Source organism: Myotis davidii, unplaced genomic scaffold (assembly GCF_000327345.1).
Source record: "Myotis davidii unplaced genomic scaffold, ASM32734v1 scaffold698, whole genome shotgun sequence".
In the NCBI taxonomy this organism is placed as follows: Eukaryota; Metazoa; Chordata; class Mammalia; order Chiroptera; family Vespertilionidae; genus Myotis; species Myotis davidii.
The window spans coordinates 2,356,836-2,380,210 of record NW_006290032.1 but is presented as its reverse complement, the minus strand read 5'-3'; the positions used below and the strand labels follow the sequence as shown (position 1 = coordinate 2,380,210).

Below are 23,375 nucleotides of genomic sequence, written 5' to 3'. Positions count from 1 at the left end.
CTCTGGGAGGACTAAGGGCCACACGAGTGCACACACATCAGGGTACCCACAGCACCAGATGAGAGACAAAACCTTCCTGTCAGGTCGTTCTCCCACCTGTTTAGTTTCAAAATCATCGGAAGAACGGAAGCTTAGAAATGAGAAAGTTCAGCACGTGGTTGAGTGATGTCCTGAAAACAAAGAGCTCAGAGATTTTTTTCAACGAAGGCTGCTTCCCGTGTGAACCCCGAGAACCCACAGCCTTTGGTGTACAGATGGCACTCCAGCCCCTGAGCCGCCTGGCCAGGGCTCCCTGTCCCTCTGATCCGGCTGCGCTGGCCTCTTCCCTGCTATGATCTCACCAGGCATCCTGGTGCCCCAGGACCTTTGCACCTGCTGACCCTGCTGCCTCCCGGTATCAGCACCCACGACTCTGCTTCCTCTCCTTCAGGCCTGAATCACATCACAAGGTCGCACTTCGGCTAGTCTCTCTGTCTCTGAAAATTCCCCATCCCCCCCTCTCTGCTTGGTTTCTCCCCTAGGCTTACGACTGCCTACCAGAATAAATGTTTTATTCAGTTAGTCTGCTTATCTGCTTCTTCCTGCTAGAATTTAGCTCCATCTACGTCTTCTAAGTCAGTGATGGGAACCTTTTGAGCTCGGCGTGTCAGCATTTTGAAAATCCCTAACTTAACTCTGGTGCCGTGTCACATATAGAAATTTTTTGATCTTTGCAACCATAGTAAAACAAAGACTTATATTTTTGATATTTACTTTATATATTTAAATGCCATTTACCAAAGAAAAATCAACCAAAAAAATGAGTTCGGGTGTCACCTCTGACACGCGTGTCATAGGTTCGCCATCGCTGTTCTAAGACGTCCTCAGACCTGGCACAGTGCCTGGCAAGTAGGTGCGTGGTGCTTGCTGAGGAATGAACAGCCATTTCTCCATCACCAGAACCAGGAGACGGGGCTGGCTTCGCCATGATGTGTGGTCACGCCCGGCGGTGCGGCCCTTCCCCCAGGTCAGTGGCATATGGTGCAGCTCTTATGCAAAGACTCTTGCCCACCCTCACCCCCAGCATACACGCACCAAACCACACGTCAGGCCAAGTTTGGCGAGACAGGTAGGATGAAGCAATACTTGCAAAGGAATCCATTTTCTAAGCAGGTAGGAGGTTTTCATGTGGAGGGAAAAGGGTTGCACTTAGGTCTGTGGGACTGCGAAGGGTTTAAACTGCTTGGAGAAAAGTCTTAGATGAAGTCTCCACGGAGATTTGGAATTCCCTTACCGAGAGCTTTAAATATCGGGCAAACGCTCCCTGGAGATTACTGAGACATAATCAAGCTGGGAGTCAGGGGTCAGGAGAACTTTTAGATCATTTTTATTCTAGTCTCTTTTTTAAAATATATATATATATTATTTTTACAGAGAAGAAGGGAGAGGGACAGAAGAAACATCGATGAGAGAGAAATATCGATCAGCTGCCTCCTGCACACCCCCCACTGGGGATGTGCCCGCAACCAAGGTACATGCCCTCAACCGGAATCCAACCTGGGACCCTTCAGTCCGCAGGCTGACGCTCTATCCACTGAGCCAAACTGGTCAAGGCTTTTCTAGTCTCTTAATAAAACAGCCTCTACCTCATATTTCCTGGGATCTGCCTTCTGCAAGTGAATCTGACATTTTCTTCCACCACATGGAGTTTGGGGAAGTTCTGTGGCAGCACTCTTACCTAAGCCAGGACTGCCCAGCCAGTGTGGCTCAGTGGTTGAGCATCGACCTATGAACCAGGGGTCACGGTTCCATTCCTGGTCAGGGCACGTGCCTGAGTGCAGGCTCCATCCCCAGTGGGGGACGTGTAAGAGGCAGCAGGTCAATGATTCTCTCTCATCATTGATGTTTCTCTCTCCCTCTCCCTTCCTCTCTGAAATCAATAAAAATATATTTTAAAAAATAAAAATAAAAAAACAGGGGACTGTCTGTTTCCGCTGGCCGAGAACCGTGCATGGGACAGGACTTCCGAGCCGTACGATCAAGAACGAGGGCATCACGTGAGCGCACGTTGCTTAAACAGCCCTGAGAACGCAGTCCGCACGCCCGGCCTGGGGAAAGGCGGCTGGCGGCCAGAGCTGCTCGTCCCGACTCTGACACAGACCATGCATCTTAATTCCTGTTAGGTTCACTTTCAGATTACATTTTCAGTTCTAAATCAAGTCACTTTTTAAAAAATATATTTTTATTGCTTTCAGAGAGGGAGGGAGAGAAAGAAACATCAATGATGAGAATCATCGATCGCCTGCCTCCTGTACACCCCATGGTGGGGCTCGACCCCACCACCCGGGCATGTGCCCTGACCGGGAATCGAACCCTGACCTCCTGGTTCATAGGTCGACACTCAACCACTGAGCCACGCCAGCTGGGCTCAGCTCCCTTTTAAAAAGTACTTGAAGGGAGCCCTTTGAGAGAAAGGGCCCGGGTGTGAGAGTGACCGCGGGCATCGCCTGACCTGGGGGTGCTGCCTGGCCCCTCTGGGCAGCATGGGGCTCACCTGGGGCCTTCCCCTCGGTTGTGCTTGTGCGGGGCAGTAATGCTGGCTCCCCACTGATGGGGGGGCGGGTACAGACTGCGCTTCTGCACCCGCCTCAGGGCCCCAGGACAGCGATTATCCTGTGGTTGTGAGGAGCCAGAGGCCTGGGAGGACCTTTTGTTCAAGAGGCAGCGCCCGGCAGGCTGCCCACGGGATAAAAATAGGAGGGGCCTTGCTTTGAAGTGGGGTTGGCACCTGGGGCGGCCCAGATAGGAGCCGGGGCCACAGCACCAGGCGGGGGCAGGGCTGGCCAGAAACACTCGCTGACCTCACTGTGGCCGGCTCCAGCGGCCCAGACGCAGGCTTCCGCCTGCCCTTGAACCTGCGGCTCTAACATCATAAAAATAACCCGTCACTTGAGGTCAGGGACTCCGCCCACATGCGTCTGGGGTCCCTTTCACCTCAGAGGCAAGGACAACAGTAAAATGCACAGCTTTTTTACCACCTGCTGGTTCCAGTTCTAAGCGTTTCTTCCCTGTTAACCCCCTTAACAACCCTACACTCCCCGTCTCCCACATAAGGAAACTGAGGCGTGGCCCTTACTGATTTACCAGGCCACACAGCAGGGCTGTGTTTGCACAGGGAAACTGAGGAATCCAAGCCATAGAGCAGTGGTTCTCAACCTTCCTAATGCCGCGACCCTTTAATACAGTTCCTCATGTTCTGGTGACCCCCGATTTCACTGTTACACATTGAACATAATTAAAGCATAGTGATTAATCACAAAAACAATATATAATTATATTGTGTTTTCCGATGGTCTTAGGCGACCCCTGTGAAAGGGTCATTCAACCCCCAAAGGGGTCGTGACCCACAGGTTGAGAACCACTGCCAGAGGCTAGAATTGTATGTAAATAGTGTGTTTTAAGGCATCAAATCTGTTAATGGAGAGAAATCCCTCCACAGCCATTTTGACCCTCACAAGGAGGGGCGAGACTCTAAGACAGCTGTGGGCAAACTACTGCCCGCTGGCCGGATCCAGCCCATTTGAAATGAATAAAACTAAAAAAAAAAAAAAGACCGTACCCTTTTATGTAATGATGTTTACTTTGAATTTATATTAGTTCACACAAACACTCCATCCATGCTTTTGTTCCGGCCTCCGGTCCAGTTTAAGAACCCATTGTGGCCCTCGAGTCAAAAAGTTTGCCCACCCCTGCTAAGACATAGCCGCAAGTGGAGTGTTCATGGGGCCCCGTTGCAGGTCATCCCTGGAAGCACCAGTGTGATCGCCTGTAATTCAGGGGAAAAGCCTGCCGTCAGTATATTTCTTGTAAAAGTCTACTTTAGTCGGTTAGAACATAAAAATAAAACCTTTTAATCACGTTTCTCTCTAAAAGATGTAAACAGTAAAGGTCACTGAGATCCCACCACAGAAAAAAAACAATGTAAGAAGTTCTAATTTCATCAGTTTCTATAGAGAAAACATAACTGTCACCATAAGCAAAGGATGTTGATCCCGTGAAGTAAATGAATCTTTGACCTTGTGGGGGTTTCTGTAGAAATGTCAGTGTATGGCACATGTAATCACTTAATGAAGGAGAATGTCATGATTAGTATAAAATTAATGCTTATGTACCTTATATGATAAACTAGAGGCCTGGTGCATGAAATTTTTGCACGGGAGAGGGGTCCCTTAGCCCGGCCTGCACCCTCTCCAATCCAGGACACCTTGGGGGATATCCAACTGTGGGATCAGGCCTAAGCTGACAGTCGGACATCCCTCTCGCAATCCGGGACCACTGGCTCCCAACCGCTCACCTGCCTGCCTGCCTAATTACCCCTAACCAGTCTGCCTCGGCCCCTGCCACTGTGGCTTTGTCCAGAAGGATGTCTGGAAGATGTCTGCTCTAATTAGCATATTACCCTTTTATTAGTATAGATTATAAAGCCACTCGACGTGAATTCGGTGCTAGCTGTCCCTAATATCCTAAATACCTTTCCTAAGACTCCCAGGCCACCTTCCCCTCCAACCCTCCCGCACAAAGAACAGTCACTGTGAACCTGCATCTGCCCTGAAAAGGAGAGAGAGGAGAAGAGAGCAGCTTTTCATAGATGATGTGCCTACTACCTATGGATGCAGAGGGGGTGATGCCATAAATCATAAATTCCTAACCTGGCGGGTCCTGGTGGGCAGTCACGCCCCAGGCCCACAGCTTCCTTAGGGAAAGGTTTGAGCCAGCCCTGCTCATGGCCCCTGTGCAGGCAAGGAACACACCTGTGCATGCAGGCAACACAGCTGTGTAGGCAGGGAACACAGCTGTGTAGGCAGAGAACACAGCTGTGCAGACAGGGAACACAGCTGTGCAGACAGGGAACACAACTGTATAGGCAGGGAACACAGCTGTGCAGACAGGGAACACAGCTGTATAGGCAGGGAACACAGCTGTATAGGCAGGGAACACAGCTGTGCAGACAGGGAACACTGCTGTGCAGACAGGGAACACACCTGTTCGTGCAAGCAACACAGTTGTGTAGGCAGGGAACACAATTGTATAGGCAGGGAACACAACTGTGTAGGCAGCGAACACAGCTGTACAGGCAGGGAACACAACTGTGTAGGCAGCGAACACAGCTGTACAGGCAGGGAACACAACTGTGTAGGCAGCGAACACAGCTGTACAGGCAGGGAACACAACTGTGTAGGCAGCGAACACAGCTGTACAGGCAGGGAACACAACTGTGTAGGCAGCGAACACAGCTGTACAGGCAGGGAACACAACTGTGTAGGCAGCGAACACAGCTGTACAGGCAGGGAACACAACTGTGTAGGCAGCGAACACAGCTGTACAGGCAGGGAACACAACTGTGTAGGCAGCGAACACAGCTGTACAGGCAGGGAACACAACTGTGTAGGCAGCGAACACAGCTGTACAGGCAGGGAACACAACTGTGTAGGCAGCGAACACAGCTGTACAGGCAGGGAACACAACTGTGTAGGCAGCGAACACAGCTGTACAGGCAGGGAACACAACTGTGTAGGCAGCGAACACAGCTGTACAGGCAGGGAACACAACTGTGTAGGCAGCGAACACAGCTGTACAGGCAGGGAACACAACTGTGTAGGCAGCGAACACAGCTGTACAGGCAGGGAACACAACTGTGTAGGCAGCGAACACAGCTGTACAGGCAGGGAACACAACTGTGTAGGCAGCGAACACAGCTGTACAGGCAGGGAACACAACTGTGTAGGCAGCGAACACAGCTGTACAGGCAGGGAACACAACTGTGTAGGCAGCGAACACAGCTGTACAGGCAGGGAACACAACTGTGTAGGCAGCGAACACAGCTGTACAGGCAGGGAACACAACTGTGTAGGCAGCGAACACAGCTGTACAGGCAGGGAACACAACTGTGTAGGCAGCGAACACAGCTGTACAGGCAGGGAACACAACTGTGTAGGCAGCGAACACAGCTGTACAGGCAGGGAACACAACTGTGTAGGCAGCGAACACAGCTGTACAGGCAGGGAACACAACTGTGTAGGCAGCGAACACAGCTGTACAGGCAGGGAACACAACTGTGTAGGCAGCGAACACAGCTGTACAGGCAGGGAACACAACTGTGTAGGCAGCGAACACAGCTGTACAGGCAGGGAACACAACTGTGTAGGCAGCGAACACAGCTGTACAGGCAGGGAACACAACTGTGTAGGCAGCGAACACAGCTGTACAGGCAGGGAACACAACTGTGTAGGCAGCGAACACAGCTGTACAGGCAGGGAACACAACTGTGTAGGCAGCGAACACAGCTGTACAGGCAGGGAACACAACTGTGTAGGCAGCGAACACAGCTGTACAGGCAGGGAACACAACTGTGTAGGCAGCGAACACAGCTGTACAGGCAGGGAACACAACTGTGTAGGCAGCGAACACAGCTGTACAGGCAGGGAACACAACTGTGTAGGCAGCGAACACAGCTGTACAGGCAGGGAACACAACTGTGTAGGCAGCGAACACAGCTGTACAGGCAGGGAACACAACTGTGTAGGCAGCGAACACAGCTGTACAGGCAGGGAACACAACTGTGTAGGCAGCGAACACAGCTGTACAGGCAGGGAACACAACTGTGTAGGCAGCGAACACAGCTGTACAGGCAGGGAACACAACTGTGTAGGCAGCGAACACAGCTGTACAGGCAGGGAACACAACTGTGTAGGCAGCGAACACAGCTGTACAGGCAGGGAACACAACTGTGTAGGCAGCGAACACAGCTGTACAGGCAGGGAACACAACTGTGTAGGCAGCGAACACAGCTGTACAGGCAGGGAACACAACTGTGTAGGCAGCGAACACAGCTGTACAGGCAGGGAACACAACTGTGTAGGCAGCGAACACAGCTGTACAGGCAGGGAACACAACTGTGTAGGCAGCGAACACAGCTGTACAGGCAGGGAACACAACTGTGTAGGCAGCGAACACAGCTGTACAGGCAGGGAACACAACTGTGTAGGCAGCGAACACAGCTGTACAGGCAGGGAACACAACTGTGTAGGCAGCGAACACAGCTGTACAGGCAGGGAACACAACTGTGTAGGCAGCGAACACAGCTGTACAGGCAGGGAACACAACTGTGTAGGCAGCGAACACAGCTGTACAGGCAGGGAACACAACTGTGTAGGCAGCGAACACAGCTGTACAGGCAGGGAACACAACTGTGTAGGCAGCGAACACAGCTGTACAGGCAGGGAACACAACTGTGTAGGCAGCGAACACAGCTGTACAGGCAGGGAACACAACTGTGTAGGCAGCGAACACAGCTGTACAGGCAGGGAACACAACTGTGTAGGCAGCGAACACAGCTGTACAGGCAGGGAACACAACTGTGTAGGCAGCGAACACAGCTGTACAGGCAGGGAACACAACTGTGTAGGCAGCGAACACAGCTGTACAGGCAGGGAACACAACTGTGTAGGCAGCGAACACAGCTGTACAGGCAGGGAACACAACTGTGTAGGCAGCGAACACAGCTGTACAGGCAGGGAACACAACTGTGTAGGCAGCGAACACAGCTGTACAGGCAGGGAACACAGCTGTGTAGGCAGAGATCACAACTGTGCAGACTGGGAACACAGCTGTGCAGACAGGGAACACAACTGTGCATGCAGGGGACACACCTGTGAAACCCCAGGAGCGATCCCCTCTCTTGTTACCCATGCTGTACTCCGTCCTGGCCCTGCCCTCCCCCTCCACGTACCCTGCCTCTGCCCCTCCTTAATTTCTAACGCAGGAAAGAAGCCGAAAACTGTCCGGTGCAGAGCCTCGCTCTCGCTCCGCCTATGCTGTCGGTCCGGCTCAGACAGACGCGCGAATGTTCTCTCTGGTCGGTTCGGGGGTTCCCTGCGCGACATGCTGCAAGGCACCCGTGGCCGTGGCCCTGCAGCCAGCCGGACCAGAGCGCGCTGACGGTGATGGCAGAGACACCACCACTCCGGCCGCGCAGAGCTAACCCCATGTCTTCAGCGTGGCCCTCCCCTCTCTGTCCCCCACGCCCCTCCTCAGCCATTGAGCCATCGAGCCGCGGACCTCCCATCGGTCAGCACCGCCGACCCCAGGACACGCCGGGGCTGCTGACGGAAGCAGAGTTCCCGTGAGCGAAAGGCATCGGGGCTTTAGGCATCTCAGCCCCAGGCCCATGGGCCGGGAGGACCCTATGGACCACACGCTCACGAAACCAGACGGAAGGACGCCCGGCTGCCGTCGGGGCTGTGCGATGTCCACCCACCCCTCCCCTGCCCACCCGTCAGTAGAGCCCACACCAGCCCCCTTAGTCCTGAGATAAACATTCACTAAATATTAGTTGGATCAATAAATATTTATCCAATAACTGAAATGTTTTTAAATTGAATAATTTAAATGTTTTTAAAATTGATTTAAGAGAGAAAGAAAAGGAGAGAGAGAGAGAGAGAGAGAGAAAGAGAGATCAATGAGAAAGAAATATGGATTAGTTGCCTCCTACACATCCCCTACTGGGGGTTGAGCCCGAAACCCATGCATGTGCCCTGATGGGGAATCGAACCGTGACCTCCTGGTTCCTAGGTCGATGCTCAACCACTGAGCCACACCGTCCAGGCTAAACCTCTACTTTATTGTCTGCAAACTCCTGTCCACGCTGATTGGTTGGAGGCGGGCAGGTGAGGACCCGTCTGGTCTAGTGGCACCAGGACACAGCACAGGGTAACATTCTTTCTCAAGGAGGAGGAGAGCGCAATGACTTATTCCGTCTTTGTCACTGTTTTTCTGTCCATTACGTTTTTAAAGCGGATTAAATAGATCCCTTGATTCATATCTTGAGCCCTAGGGAAAATGTTTAACATACTGTTCTTGGGAAATTTTGAGATTTATTACCAAACCATGTTTATGTTTCCTTTGTCAAGAAAACATGCCCTTGGAGTGATGTTTAAAATTAGGAATAAAACATATAACTTTCCATCTGGGAAAGCGCCACCAAATTGTTTCCTTAAGCACAGAGCAGGAAAGATTTGGTTTAATCGCCTTATCACACCCCTGGTCCAAATGGTCACTTTTCTATTAATGACATCTTTCTCATTTGAGGGAATTTACACAAAACCTCCATGTATTCATTTCATCTTATTTCTTTTTTAAATAAACACCTTATTATTTCTTTTCCTTTTAATTGATCTCATAGAGAGGAAGGGAGAGGGAGAGACAGAAACATCGATGCAGAGAGAATCATTGATCAGCTGCCTCCAGCACGCCCCACACTGGGGTCCTGAAACCCAGGCATGTGCCCTGACCGGGAACCCATTGTGATTTCCTGGTTCATAGGTCAAGGCTCAACCACTGAGCCACACTGGCCGGGCTCTTTCATCTTAGAGACACAGGAACATCGTAAAGTAAGTGGGGTTTGAAGGGCCATTTTTCTGGAATAGATAAAAGACCAGTGGGGGCAGGGGGCGCCAGAGAGGGGGTAATAGATTGAAGCAGGAAACTAGATTAAAGCAACAATAGTCATGAGGGTGTCTGCTTTTCAAGGAAAACTGGGAAACTTAGAAACATTTTCTATCAGAAGCGTCCCAGTCACGTTTCTTCAAAACAGGAAGCAGTGACTCATTTGGAAGATGCCCGGGCAGGCGCTGGCCAGGTGGCTCAGCTGGCTGCAGCGTCCTGGGGCACGCCCAGGTTTCAGATGTGGGTCCCAGGCAGGGCGCTTACAAGAAGCAACCAGTGAGTGACGCACCCATACGTGGAACAACATGATGTTTCTCTCTCTCTCTCTATAAAACCAATTAAAAAGAGAGAAGAAAGCACTTGGGCACTTAACTTACCAAAGGGAACACTTTGTAACCTCAGGCAGGTCTATCCCAGGTCACTCACCACGTGTGAGATTCTAAGTGGCCTAGCCTAGGTCACCACGTGCTGCTCACCTGAAACTAATGCGGAGTCGTGCTGAACGGAAACTGTAATAAACACCCAACTGAACAGCTAACACCCTGCAGGGGAGCATGGCGGCGGCACCCTTGGCAGCCCGCGCTCCCCTGGCGGCAGCCGCGGAGCCACCGTGGACGTCCGGGGCATCTGATTCATGCCACTGAGCTGCAGCTCAGGCTCTGGGCCCAGGTGGGCCATTAAAATGCTGTGAAGAGACCCTCATAACACGCATGTCTATACTTCTTAAGCACCTATCCCTTAAAAATCACGCCGGGCAGGCGTGGGAAAGGAAATGTCTAGAGCTTATCCCAGACGGCCATTTACCACCTGGGATCTCACATGTGGTGACTGAGGCTAGACCACCTGGAACCTCACACGTGGTGACCCAGGCTAGGCCGCCTGGAACCTCACACGCGGTGACTGAGGCTAGACCACCTGGAATCTCACACGTGGTGACCCAGGCTAGGCCGCCTGGAACCTCACACGCGGTGACTGAATCTAGACCACCTGGAACCTCACACAAGGTGACAGGCTAGACAACCTGGAACCTCACACGTGGTGACTGAGGCTAGACCACCTGGAATCTCACACGTGGTGACCCAGGCTAGACCACCTGGACTCACACGTGGTGACTGAATCTAGACTACCTGGACTCACACGTGGTGACCCAGGCTAGACGTTTGGTGTGTGTCTTACCTGGGAGGCATGAACTCTCTCAGTTCTTCCAAGGTTCTGAAGGCGACTCTCCTACAGTTTATTACTGTGGGTCAGATAGTCCCGGATGAAAGGCTACTGTGAAGATATAACAAGCTGCTAAATTCAGGTCAGTCTAGGCCCGTGGTTTGCAAACTGCATCTCGCGAGCCAAATGTGGCTCTTTGGCCCCTTGACTGTGGCTCTTCCTAAGCCCTAGGAGTACCCTAATTAAGTTAATAACAATGTACCTACCTATATAGTTTAAGTTTAACAAATTTGGCTCTCAAAAGAAATTTCAATCGTTGTACTGTTGATATTTCGCTCTGTTGACTAATGAGTTTGCTGACCACTCTAGGCCAGTCCTTTTTTTTTTTAAATGAAGTCAAGCTGAGAATAAATGAAGCCTGGCCATGCGGTGTGTCCCAGGACACACTGATAAACAGTTACGCCCCGTTCCCAAGGCAGGGCTTGACCTTGGGCATGGCTCACAGTGCTGGGTTGAACGTTACAGAAATCTCAGAGCAAAGCCAAATGACAGCAAAACCGGCTGAACAGTGGCGGCAAAGAACACTATTGATAAATGGTTCTTATTTGTAAAAGTTTGCATTCTGTGTGAATGCACAATTCAAGTGACGTAATTTTATAATCAGGACCTGCATCGGACAGCAAAGGATGAAGAGCCAGTGACTCAGGAGAAAGGACAGGCAGAAGGTTCCAGAAGTTCTGCTCCACAACACTGCAGGCCCATTGCCTACCTCACCCTAGGGCAGTGGTTCTCAACCTTGGCTGCACATTAGAATCACCTGGGAATCTTTTTAAAATCCTGATTTCTGGGCCTCATCCTCTGGAAATTGTTTCTCTGTTACTAATGTTGTGGCCCCACCCCATAACAAAGAAACAGAATTTCTGGAAGATGAGGCCCAGAAATCAGGATTTTAAAAAGATTTCCATGTGATTCTAATGTGCAGCCAAGGTTGAGAACCACTGCTTAAGTCAGCCGTGCAAACTACGGTGGGCAAACTAGGCCCGCAGGCCGGATCTGGCCCGTTTGAAATGAATAAAACTAAAAAAAAAAAAAGCCCGTACCCTATTATGTAATGATGTTTACTTTGAATTTATATTAGTTCACACAAACACTCCATCCATGCTTTTGTTTCGGCCTCCGGTCCAGTTTAAGAACCCATTGTGGCCCTTGAGTCAAAAAGTTTGCCCACCCCTGGCTTAAGTCCTTCTCCTTCTCTTCCCCACAGATGTGTTAGGTTAAGTTAAACTTAAATTCACCATCTTGCAATTCCATTCATTAGTTCTAATTCCTTTTTTTTCACCAATAGAGACCTTTACTCTCTCATCCTCAAATATCCAGCTCCCCAATTTTCTGATAGTTGTTTCTCCTCCACTGGGAAGTATACAGACACGGATCTCATGTTCCAGGCCTCCGGACGGCACCGCCCTGTTTCAGAAATGAGCATGAGTGTGTCAAAGGTCTGAAAACAACGCTCCGGTTGGATGGAGCTGCCCCTCGGTGGGGGTTCCTGCCACATGGCCCCACCCTCTCTGTGCCTTGTCTGTCCACCCCATCACTCCATCACCTCACTCTTCAGGTTTGACAAAAACGTTGGGCTCCTCCCCTGTAATCCTAAAGCGTATGAGCTTCTTTCTAGTTTTGAAAACTCTACAATCATATCTGTTTTCATTTTTAAAATCTAATTAGCATTCAAAGTGCGTCAAAAGTCTCTGTTAGCCTAGATCACAAGATAGGAATGTCCTGATTCATGCCAGAGAGGTTTAAGTTAGTTATTACTGAGAACATCTGTGACTGGTGATAACAGACTCAATTGTCCTCCCACCATGAGAAGTCATGAATCTCCCTTTCCCAGAGATGAGGAACTTGGTCCATCCCTCCTCTGGATGATCAAATTCATATCATTCTGCTCCTAGAAATATTTATTCTCTGCCTGGATTAGAAGCAGGGGGTCAGATGAAATCACATCTGGAGGCCTCTGTATTCTTCTGTTTAAGGAATCAGTGAAACTGGGAGGCTGAGCTGCTGGGCCCTACAAGACACCTGCTACAGAAGGCCACTCTACCCATTCCAGGAGACATAGCCGCTCTACCTAATACATAGAAACAAACACAGGGAAGCAGCCAAAATGTGGAGACAAAGAAACATGTGACAAATGAAAGAAATGGAAGGAAGCAAACTACTAAATACAGAGTTCAAAACCATGGTTATAAGGTTACTCAAGGATCTACATGAAACTGTCACGATATTAGTGAGAATGTCAAAGACATGAAAAAGGACCAGTCAGAAATGAAGAATACACTAACTGAAATGAAGAACAATTTATAGGATTCAACAATAGAGGAGTCCAAAAGTCAAATCAAGGATTTTGAATACAAGGAAGCAAAAAACACCCAATCAGAAGAGCAAAAAGAAAAGAGAGTCCAAAAATATGAAGCTAGAAAAAGGAGCCTCTGGGACAACTTCAAGCGTACAAACATTCTCATTCTGGGGGTGCCAGAAGGAGGAGAGAGAGAGCAAGATATTGAAAACCTATTTGAAGAAATAATGACAGAAAAATTCCCCTACCTGGTGAAAGAAATAGACTTACAAGCCCAGGAAGCACAGAGAGTCCCAAACAAGATGAACCCAAAGAGGCCCACACCAAAACACATCATAATTAAAATGCCAAAGGTTAAAGACAAAGAGAGAATCTTAAAAGCAGCAAGAGGAAAGCAGTTAGTTACCTATAAGGGAGTGCACATACGACTGTCAGCTACTTCTCAACAGAAACTTTAAGAAGAAGAAGAAGAAGAAGAAGAAGAAGAAGAAGAAGAAGAAGAAGAAGAAGAAGAAGAAGAAATAAAAGATATGAACAATAAAATGGCAATAAATATCTATCAACAATTGAATCTAAAAATCAAAACAAATGAACAAGAAATTTAATGAACAAAATAAACTGGTGAATAAAACAGAATCAAAGGCATGGAAGCATGGAACAGACAGGAATATCAGGGGGAAGGGGGGAGGAGAGGGGGAAAGAGATTAACTGAAGATCTCACCTATGGATACAGACAGTAGGGTGGTGAAGGCCTGGGGCAGGGCAGGAACTGGGTGGAGGGGGGAAACCAGGGGGAAGAAGGGGACATCTGTAATACCCACAACAATAAAGATTTTTAAAAAAGAAATCAATGAGAAAACAGTGTTCCACTTAAATTCTGTGTCAAGGTTTGGGAGGGCTGCGGGAAGCCCTGCCTGAGGGGACGGCGTTTGCTGCCATCTAGCGGACACGGGGAGGAAAGCCGCCCATGGCGCTCAGACAGCTAAAGGGGCGCATTTCCAAGAAGACAAAGGGGTGAACTGGAAACCTTCCTACAGGCTGAAAGCAGGAAGCTGACTGCAGTGGTGTTTGTGTTAGAAAAGTATTTTTCACGATGTGTTTCCCAGCCTGCTAGCATCACAGTCTCCAGGAGTGTATCCCACCTGGACCTACCGAACCCGAAATGCTAAGCTGGGGCAGCGGGGCCGGACTTTTCCTGCGGAACAGACTTTGGGCAGCTGCCTGGGAGCGCTGTGAAGGCGCTAGTGTGTGAAAGCTGAGGTCTGTGCGGCAGGAAATCTGGGTACTTGGTGAATCCAAGTGTAAAATTAAATTAAAATCGGAAGTTCTGAGTGACATATTTTGCTTTGCTATTTATTTCGGCAACGCCACCCAAATGGGTTGTGTCAGTCTGCTGGCTATTTCATGAGGTAGGATTCAAACTCTGTGCAGCCCCTCACGGGTTTACAGGGAAGACTATGGTTGGCACTTCCTGGTGAGTACCAACAAGCAGTCGGGCCATCAGTACGCTCTGGGTGATTAGGGGAAAGAACACCCGAATTGTGGAAGGACCAATAGGACACTTTAAATGAGCACCTTATTATACAGTTCAGCGTATTACTGACCAACGTTTTAGCGTTAGAGGATGGTTTTGTGAACATGTTTTTAAATGTTCAGGAGGGGGGGCGGGAGGGGGGGGACTAAGGGGTCTGCCATGCAAGAATGGGACCTAGTTGCTTTTTTACTTTTAAAGGAAAAATAAATGTGATTAAATGTCACAAAAGAAAAAGGCTGAATGAAATCCATTTAATTGTTTTTGAAATAAAAGCAATTTTTGGTTCAGAGAAAATTTTTCAGATTCTCGGCTTGTTTGGCTTTTTTCTCTTCAAGATCAGTCCTGACTTCTGCTTCTGAGTCAGAGGATTCTAGAAGTTCCAGAAAACCCACAAAAGTCCCCAGGGGTTGGAAAGGCGGCTGGAATTTTAGGATCCTCCCTGCACCAGCGCTCAGCCTCTGAGAATCGCTTTGCGCTGCTGGCAGGGCGCTGGGGTGTGCAGGCCCGGGGTTCACTCCTTCTGCTTTTGGAAACTGATCCCACTTCTGGGGCAAGGGGATCAGTTACCCTGCAGAGGCCTATGCTGGCCCTTTGTCCTGGGACAGTGGCGGGAAGAGGGATGGGAGCAGCTGTCTGCTGCGGCCTCGGAGCCTGGGGACCTGCCGCCCTGCCAGGCCCACTTCCCTGGAGAGGCCCCTGGAAGCGTCCACGCTCCGGTCCTGAGAATACATCTCACCCCAGCCTTTCCCTGAGAGAGTCCGCAAGGCATTTCCCGGGCACCGCGCTTGTTTGAGTTCACATTGGTGCTGACGTTGGGTTTCTCTTTAAAAAATATAAAGAACCCAACTTTTTAAATGCTGGTCTCCGCTTTGTAAACACCTCCAACAACGAAATGCCAAGCAGCAGATGATAACAAAGGATAAAACTTGGCAGAAGGCTGAGCAGAGAGCAATAGAGGAACAGGGACCCAGAAGCGTCAGTGAGGGTGAAGCAGGAGAGAAGAGACAGGGCTCCTAGTGGCCCACTCCCTAGGTCATTAGGCAATTAACGCGGGCACGGCTCCATTAGCACACACACAGCTCCATTAGCACACACAGCTCCATCAGCGCTCACACTGCTCCATCAGCACACACACTGCCCCATCAGCACACACACTGCTCCATCAGCACACACACTGCTCCATTAGCACACACACCGCTCCATCAGCACACACACCGCTCCATCAGCACACACACTGCTCCATCAGCGCTCACACAGCTCCATCAGCGCACACACTGCTCCATTAGCGCACACACTGCTCCATCAGCACAGCTCCCTTCTCCAGTTTAGATTTTGGGCCCTCCCCTTGGGCTCCCAGCTGCAGAGGCCACAGAGCCCATATCGCTGTTGTGTCTGTGCTGCTCCCGGGAGTGCGGAGCCGCAGCTGTTGTCTATCTCGTGCCCTTTACAGCGACCCCCATGGCGGACATCGGGAAGGCTCGCTGTGGGCCAGGCGCCCCTGAACACAGCGCACTGATTCAGTGCGTCCTCATGACTCCAGAGCGACGCCTGTCACTGTCCCCCCTTCCAGCCAGGGGACGAGGCCGGGAGGCGGCCTGGCCTCTGCTCGGGCGTTTGCCTCTCGGCGTTCCCGGAGCCTTCCTGCCAGCTGTCACCTCAGCCCACGGGGTTTCCTTTATGAAATGTTTGCCTTGGGCTTCCCCTAATCAAGCCACTTGTTTAAACTTAAAAACTGGGGGGAACATTTCTCACGTTATTGTTACCGGACGTGAGGGCTTTCTCCTAGACCGGCTGGTGTGCCACACTGTGCAGGCAGCTGCGGGCGTGTGAGGCTCCAACAGGCGCGTGCGGTGTCCCTAAGCAGTAACTGCACCATGTCAGGCGTCCCTACCGCTGACTGAGCCCTAAGCACCCCCACCACCACCACCACCTTTACGAGTGTCTCTCACCTGGGGCACCCAACTCCAGGGCATTTAGTCAGTGTCTCCCTTTGATGTAGACGGTCTAGGTGACCGGCATTTCTCAGACAGGTGCACTGTGGTGTCTAATGGGCAGGTCCCCTCCCCTGTGGCCTCCGACAGGCAGGTCCCCTCCCCTGTGGCCTCCGACGGGCAGGTCCCCTCCCCTGTGGCCTCTGACGGGCTGGTCCCCTCCCCTGGGATCCCTAATGGGCAGGTCCCCCCCCCGTGGCCCCCAACGGGCAGGTACCTGCCCCTGTAGCCTCCAACGGGCAGGTCCCCTCCCCTGTGGCCTCCGACGGGCAGGTCCCCTCCCCTGTGGCCTCTGACGGGCAGGTCCCCTAAAGGGAGGCTGTTACTGCTCCCACGTGCCTTCTCCACCAATCACGAGTGTCTCTCACCTGGGGGCACCCAACTCCAGGGCGTTTACTCAGTGTCTCCCAGGAGCAGTGAGCCCGGAAGGGAGCCGGTGGAGAGCGCGGGAACCACTGCTAAGCTCTGTGGGGTCCCGGGCAGGTTAGTCAGCCACTCTGTGCCTGAGAACCCCGAGATCTAAAAGCGGGGATAGCGTGGTACCTGTCCTGGAGGACGGCTCATTCAAGCAGCATCCACGCAGGTGGCCAGAGCGGGTGACTGGGGTGGGATGGGGGGCTGGCTGCAGGGGTCCAAGGTGCCGACCTCAGCGATCACAGAAGGAAGTCCTGTGACAGTGGCTGATTATGCTGCGCATCGTTATCTCTCTCTCTCTCTCTCTCTCTCCTCTTTTTTCTGCATCGTGTGTTTGAAAGCTGCTAAGAGTAGGTGTTAACCATTCTCATCACAGGAAAAACCCTGTAACTATGTGGGGTGACTGTGGGGGGGGGCTCACGGGGTCACACTGAAGGTGCGATCGTTTCCCAATGTGTACAGCATCGAATCACTGTGTTGTAGCCCTGAGCTATGCTACGTCCATTATCCGTCAATAAAAAGAGAGAATGTACGGGAGATCCTCGCACAGGCCCGGGCCCGCAGTCTGTGCTCAGGGAGTGCTGCCATCCGCATAACTTCGGTAAAGTTTTGCACTCTGTGCTGCGGCGGCGGAGGCAATGCTGGGGCTCCCCCCCGCCGACCCCCCCTCATGTCCCCCTGGCTTAGACCTCAGTGCTGCCGGGGCCTGCGGGTGGCCTTGGAGAGAGATGTCACACCAGGCCACCAGGCAAAGACACCAAGGGTCCCGGACTCCTCCAGTGCCCCCCGAAGAAGCACCAAACAGAGCACTGCGCTGCTTGCCATTGGCCTCCCTTCTCCCTTCTCCCTCTCCCTTCTCCCTAGACTGGATGCCTGTTCAACTCAGAACCAATTGCGACCCTTTGTTGTTGTTTTTTTCAAGAACAAACCATCAACAGTTCCCCAGAGGCTCCCAGCAGGGCAGGGGGAGCAGGTGTCTCCGTGGTGTGTTCAAAGGTCCTCGTGACCTTGAACCTTGTTCTCACCAGCAGGGGGGTGGGGGTCTGCGCCGTGGGCCCCGGGGGTTGATTTCATTGGGGAGCCTGAGTGTGTACTTCACGTCATGAAGCACGTGCTTTAGGTCAACACGCCAAGAACACGGCCAACATTCAGAACCCAGAAAGTAAAGGCAAAAAGCTACGAAATCCCATGTGTCAAAACAGAAAGTCACTTAAATGACAGGAGCCCGGGAAGCCTCACCGGCTCTCCTTAACCCTGAGACCCACCTCGCCAGCCGCCAGCCTTGGAGCCAGGAGTCGAGACAGGCCAGGCAGGCTGTGGTATTAACATGTTTAATTAAACTCTGCATCTGGCTGCCTGAGCAGTGAGTTCTGTGATTTCCAAGTGCCGAACGGGAACTTAGTGTACAAATGTGCAAACCGTGGAGGCGTGACTTTTTGAAAATTGAAGAAAGTGCCCCTGATGACAGCGAGGAGAGGGGGTTCTGCTACGGGCCCCCCGGACGCTGGCTCTGCTGTTCCCCACGCCCCACAGCACAGCCCCGGGTTTCACACTTCATTTCAACCAGTCAGTCGGAAAGGGGAGCAGAGATGGGCCGCTCCCGGCAACTCCGCCTGGTGTCCGGCCCCGTGGGAATCTCCAGGCTGGCGCTGGCCCTCGGCCAGCTCTGGTGGGAAGTCAGAGAACTTCCCAGAACGCCGGCTGCTGGCTCTGCGGCTCTGGAGCGGCTGGGTCTGTGTCCCCAGAGTCCACGCTAAGGGGCAGCCAGGGGACCCGCAGGGTCAGTGTCTCTGGGAATGGAGTTGGGGGTCTCAGTGTGCGCCTGTGTTTCTCATGAACTCTTAACAACCTTCAGCTCAAACTCAACAGCCCTGACTTCAGGGAACGGGCTCGCAGCCCAGGGCTCCCCTCCGGGAGCGGCGTGAGCATTTAGCTTTTCAGAGAACAATCGTTCTCGGTGGCGGTCACCTGAGCCCTGCCCGCCCATGCCAGGGTCCCAGCCGTGCGGGCAGGTGCCTGAGGACGGAACCGGCTGGGCCCTGTGCGGGTCCACTTGTGTGCTCAGAGGCGTCACTGGCAGCTCCAGAGTCAGGGACCGGGACGCCGGTCACAGCAAAGCGACCTCCCAGGATTCCCACCGAGAGCCCAGCCAGGGCAGGGTCCCCCTTCAATGTGGACCCCTGGTTCCGACATCTCAGACGTGACCTGTGAGCAGCTAGACCTGAGGCTGCGGAGCAGAGACTGTCCGCGGAGCCCACCACGCCTGTAAGGGCCCCACGCTCCAGGCGCGACGGAGCCCGGCTCACGTTCACGCCACTGGTCACGCGGGCTGCCTTCCTACGGGCACAGTGAGGGCGTCTTGTGACGGTTAAATGAGGGAGACGCCACCGAGGACGATCACGCTGGATATATTTTAAAGTACAGACTTGCAGTGCTCTGGGAGGACAGCCCAGACACGAGTGATTAAACATATTCCTAGAAGTGTGCGGGTTATACCATCAGTGAACAGTCCAGTGCAGACACGGTGCGTTCTTCCCTCTCTCAGAACAAAAACACGCCCGTTGTTGGAATATCAGAAATAAAATCGTAACTGTGCTAAGATCAGAGTGGCAGTCCTCAGCTCCTGTCTCCCCAGCTCTGTGCTAACCTGCTCCCCGCCCCCCTAAGACCGGGACACCCAGAGTTCGAGTGTGGCAGCTGGAAGGGAGGTTGGAGGCAGTGTGGGAACCCACGAAGAGGGGTTCACGTAGGGTCCTGCGGGATTCAGCGTTGTGGTCACCTCGCGCTGACACTGCAGGGCTTGTAACTGCGCGTGCGCTCCTGGGGGTGGGCACACAGGTACCTCACATCACAGACGCCCAGTCGGTCACAGGCGCTGTGGTGCTGACGGTGAAAAGCTGATTCGCAGGAGCCACGCCTACACTCAGCTCAAAGGTGCCCAAACTAACACACACTGCCTCCTCCAAGCCCGCAACCGGCCAGCACAGCCCACACCTGCCGCTGCCACCAGCCACCACCACCCAGGCGGCAGAGGGTGCCGGGGAGGGAAGCTGAGCCCCTGCGCCCTCGATCTCCCCCTGCCCTGCTGGCGCCCTGGCCACGGCTCCCCAGTCGCTTACCCCACAGGCAGGCTCCCAGGGGCCCTGGTCGGGAGAAAAGGCAGAGGGTGCCTCTCTGGCTCCAGGGAGCAGGCCTGGCCTCTGGCTCGCACTGCCCACCTGCGGGGCAGGGGCTGGGCCTCTTCCCTGGGTGGGACAGGTGCCGCCCAGATGGCACGATGCCCAGGGCCAGGGGGAGCTGGGCTGCCCTGCCCACCTCCCTGGCACGTGCCTCAGAAGCTTTTTGGGAGCCATGACAGTCCGAGTCAGGCTCGTGTGGCATTAGTCATGGACCCCAAAAAGGGCCCTGCTAAGGTCACCACCTGTCCAACAGCAAGTGGGCCGAGGGCACTTCTCCTGCAAACCGCAGGCCCCTGGGCACCTGGGAGGACTTCAGACACCGGCTACCCTTGAAGGAGGATCTCCAGTTGACTGCCTGGTGGCCCATGATCCTCCCGCTGACTCACGCCGTTCCCTGCACGCTATGTGAGGAATGCGAGGGCTAAAACCATCTCCTCGCCGGCTCGGCCCTCAGCAGCCTTTTTTGGTTGTTCTATTAGGAAAGAATGCAAAATGCACAGCATTCACCAGACTTCCTGTGCGGGGAAGAAGAAACAGACCAGACGGCAGCGTTCTGTAAAGGGCGGATCGCGTCTTCCTTCATCCTGCATTCCTCTTCTCACTGGTTTCCCAAAGGGCACGCGGGAGCCCGAGCTGTACCTGTGTTTGCAGCCTCTGCGTGCACTGCCCCCGAAGGCCCGGGAGATGTTCCAGAGGGAAGGCAGGAGCGGGGCCTACTGTTGGCAGCTGACGTAGGTCTCCTCTGGGAGCTGTGTCCCAGGAACACCCAAGGCTTGCAGTTTGGCATGCTCGCAAAAGGAAGTGCAGTGGCTCGGTGGTGGGGCATCCGCCTGTGAACCAGGGGGTCACATTCCACGCCAGGTTGTGGGATGGATCCCCAGTAGGGGGCGTGCAGGAGGCAGCCGATCCATGATTCTCTCTCATCACTGACGTTTCTATCTCTCTCCCTTTCCCTTCCTCTCTGAAATCATTAAGAAATAATGAAAGGAAATGCAGATGTTTGGGGAACATTATCAGAGAAATGTCCGAGAAATAGCACAGGTCAGAGCAGCTCGGAGAGGGAAGATGTTGAAAAACATACATTGAGCAGGTGAAGAAGAAAGTAACATTTTAATAGGATGGTGGGAAAGAGAGCGGGCGGAGTGACAGCAGAGCAAAGGCGCGCAGACGTCCGCGCGGGTCACAGTGGGGCCTCGTCCCTGCACCCAGACGCGTCTTCTCGAGCGTCTCTACCGCATCCCCCCCACCCCCCGCCACCCGCCATGTGGGGTGATGTTCCCCCCGGAGCCGCCAAAAGTGCTCTGTGATCTACCCGCATTCACGCTGAATACTTTCCAACGTTGCTCAGGCTCGGACTTAAAATAGCTATGAGCAAGGTCTTCAGGTTCCTGTCAGTCACGTGGCCGACTCCGCGGCCAGCTGGGCGACCGCAGGGTGTGAGCAATCCCTACCCCAAGGTAACCTTGTCGGAATCCTCCTGGTCCGTCAGAGGTAAATCATAACGTGAAGGTGCGAGATTAGAGCCACAAGGCGCAGTGGGAGGAGGAGTTGTCCCCAAAAAGCCAAAGAAACACAGGGAAAAAGAAGGCTGTGAGGTCACTGGGAAATGGTGCTGATCTCGGGGTGCACTCACCCCCTGGCCTCCACACACCAGGCCTGCTGCGCCACCAGCACCCTCTCTCTCCAGTCACGTGGTCTCTGGAAGACACCCATCACGTGGACCTGCCTCCGAGGCCCGCCCATCTGCCTACCTTCCTCCACGGCCTGCCTCCACCCCGGCAAACCCTGGGGGTGTGCTCGCTTAGTCTCCCGAGTGATGGGGGCCGTGGGAATCGCTGGCAAAGGGCGGTGATCACTCTCCGCCACCCCCTCCCCCATCCCATCTCCATGTGTGTCCGACACCTGGCAAGGAAGCGAATACACCTCCGTGCTCAACAGTGACCAGGGCCCTCTCTCTCACCCCAACCAACCCTGCACCTGCCAACAGTCCCCGGACTTCTCCGCAGTTCGCCCAGGTGGCCGAGGTGGGGACCGGAGCTGGTCCTGCCCTCGGTACATTCCTTACCCCTAAACACTAGTAACAGAGATAAAACACTACTTCAAAAAGAAACCGCCGTCGGCGTGTGCCATGTGCTGGTGACTCGAGCCCTTCGCCCGGGAGCAGGGCTGGGCGCAGGTCGGTGGTCACGCTGCTCACTGACCACTGCCTGTCTCAGCTAACACACGCACCCTAAGGACCTGCTTGCTTAATATCATGGCACGTGGCTATGGGGGGTGCCCCGGATTTAAGTGCCAAACAGGATCGAACTGGCTGCAGTCCATCTGAGTTGGGTGTTTGACTCATTGACCCTATGGTGCTCCTTGGACCCACAGTGGGAGGCGGCGTCTGAAATTAAGTAAGTGGAGGACTCGCTAAGCATTCCGGGGACGCAAGTAACACTGCAAACCATCGCTTCAAGCAAAGAGGACACCGGGCTTCCGCCACCAGATTACCCTTCCGCGATCGAGGGTTTCCACACCTGCGCTGTGACGCCGCTCTTCTTGGCCGAGAACTTGGGCCTCGGTGCCACCAAATACGCCGTGGAGGCCACCTCTTGCTTTGGAGAGCCGGGGACGCCCGTGGGCACCGGGGATGCGCTGACCGGGGAGGCGGCCTCGGGGAAGAAGGCCGGCTGGGGGCTGTAGGCCGGCAGCGAGTACACGGACGCGGCCTGTGCGTTGGTGGGCGAGCTGGCATTAGTGGGCGAGCTGGCATTGATGGCCCGGGGCGGGAAGGCCTGCCTGGGGGCCGGCCCGGCGTTGACCTTGGCCGGCGACCTCTGGGGGAGGCCTGCCTTGGCCTCTGGGGGTTGGAAAGTGAACAGGGATGCATTGAGCTGGTAGGGCTGGTGCTTCATGACATCCAGAGCGTTGAGCGGCTTCTTGCCCTTCTTCTTGCTGGTTTTGGAGGCCTGCGGGCCGGAAGGCTGGGACTTGACAGCCGCCAGCGGGTAGGAGGGCGAGTGGATGGGGTTGTAGGCCACCGGGGGCGGCGCTCGCACATTGGAGGAGTACTTCCAACCCGCGGGGAGCGACGGCGTGGGGGACTGGGCGCGAGCAGCGTGGGCCTGCACGGTGTCGGAGTCCACCACGTACTTCTCCATCCTCGACTGCCTTTTGGCGAAGAGCTGGGCCCCTTTCCCCTGCATCCCGGGGAGCTCGCTGGGCGGGCCCACGGCGCCCACCTGCCAGGCGCTCCCGGCCGGGGTGGGGGCTGC

The 23,375-nt window shown here is 53.5% G+C and overlaps 1 protein-coding gene across 1 annotated transcript in view; it reads right to left on the bottom strand.

Annotated features, from left to right (window-relative positions):
* Positions 1–23,375, bottom strand: part of SYNPO2 (synaptopodin 2) — a 39,714-nt gene that overhangs the window by 3,165 nt on the left and 13,174 nt on the right. The window contains exon 5 of the mRNA XM_015563377.1: positions 22,638–23,371. Coding sequence (XP_015418863.1) covers positions 22,638–23,371 — 734 coding nt within the window. The remainder of the gene's footprint in view (positions 1–22,637; positions 23,372–23,375) is intronic.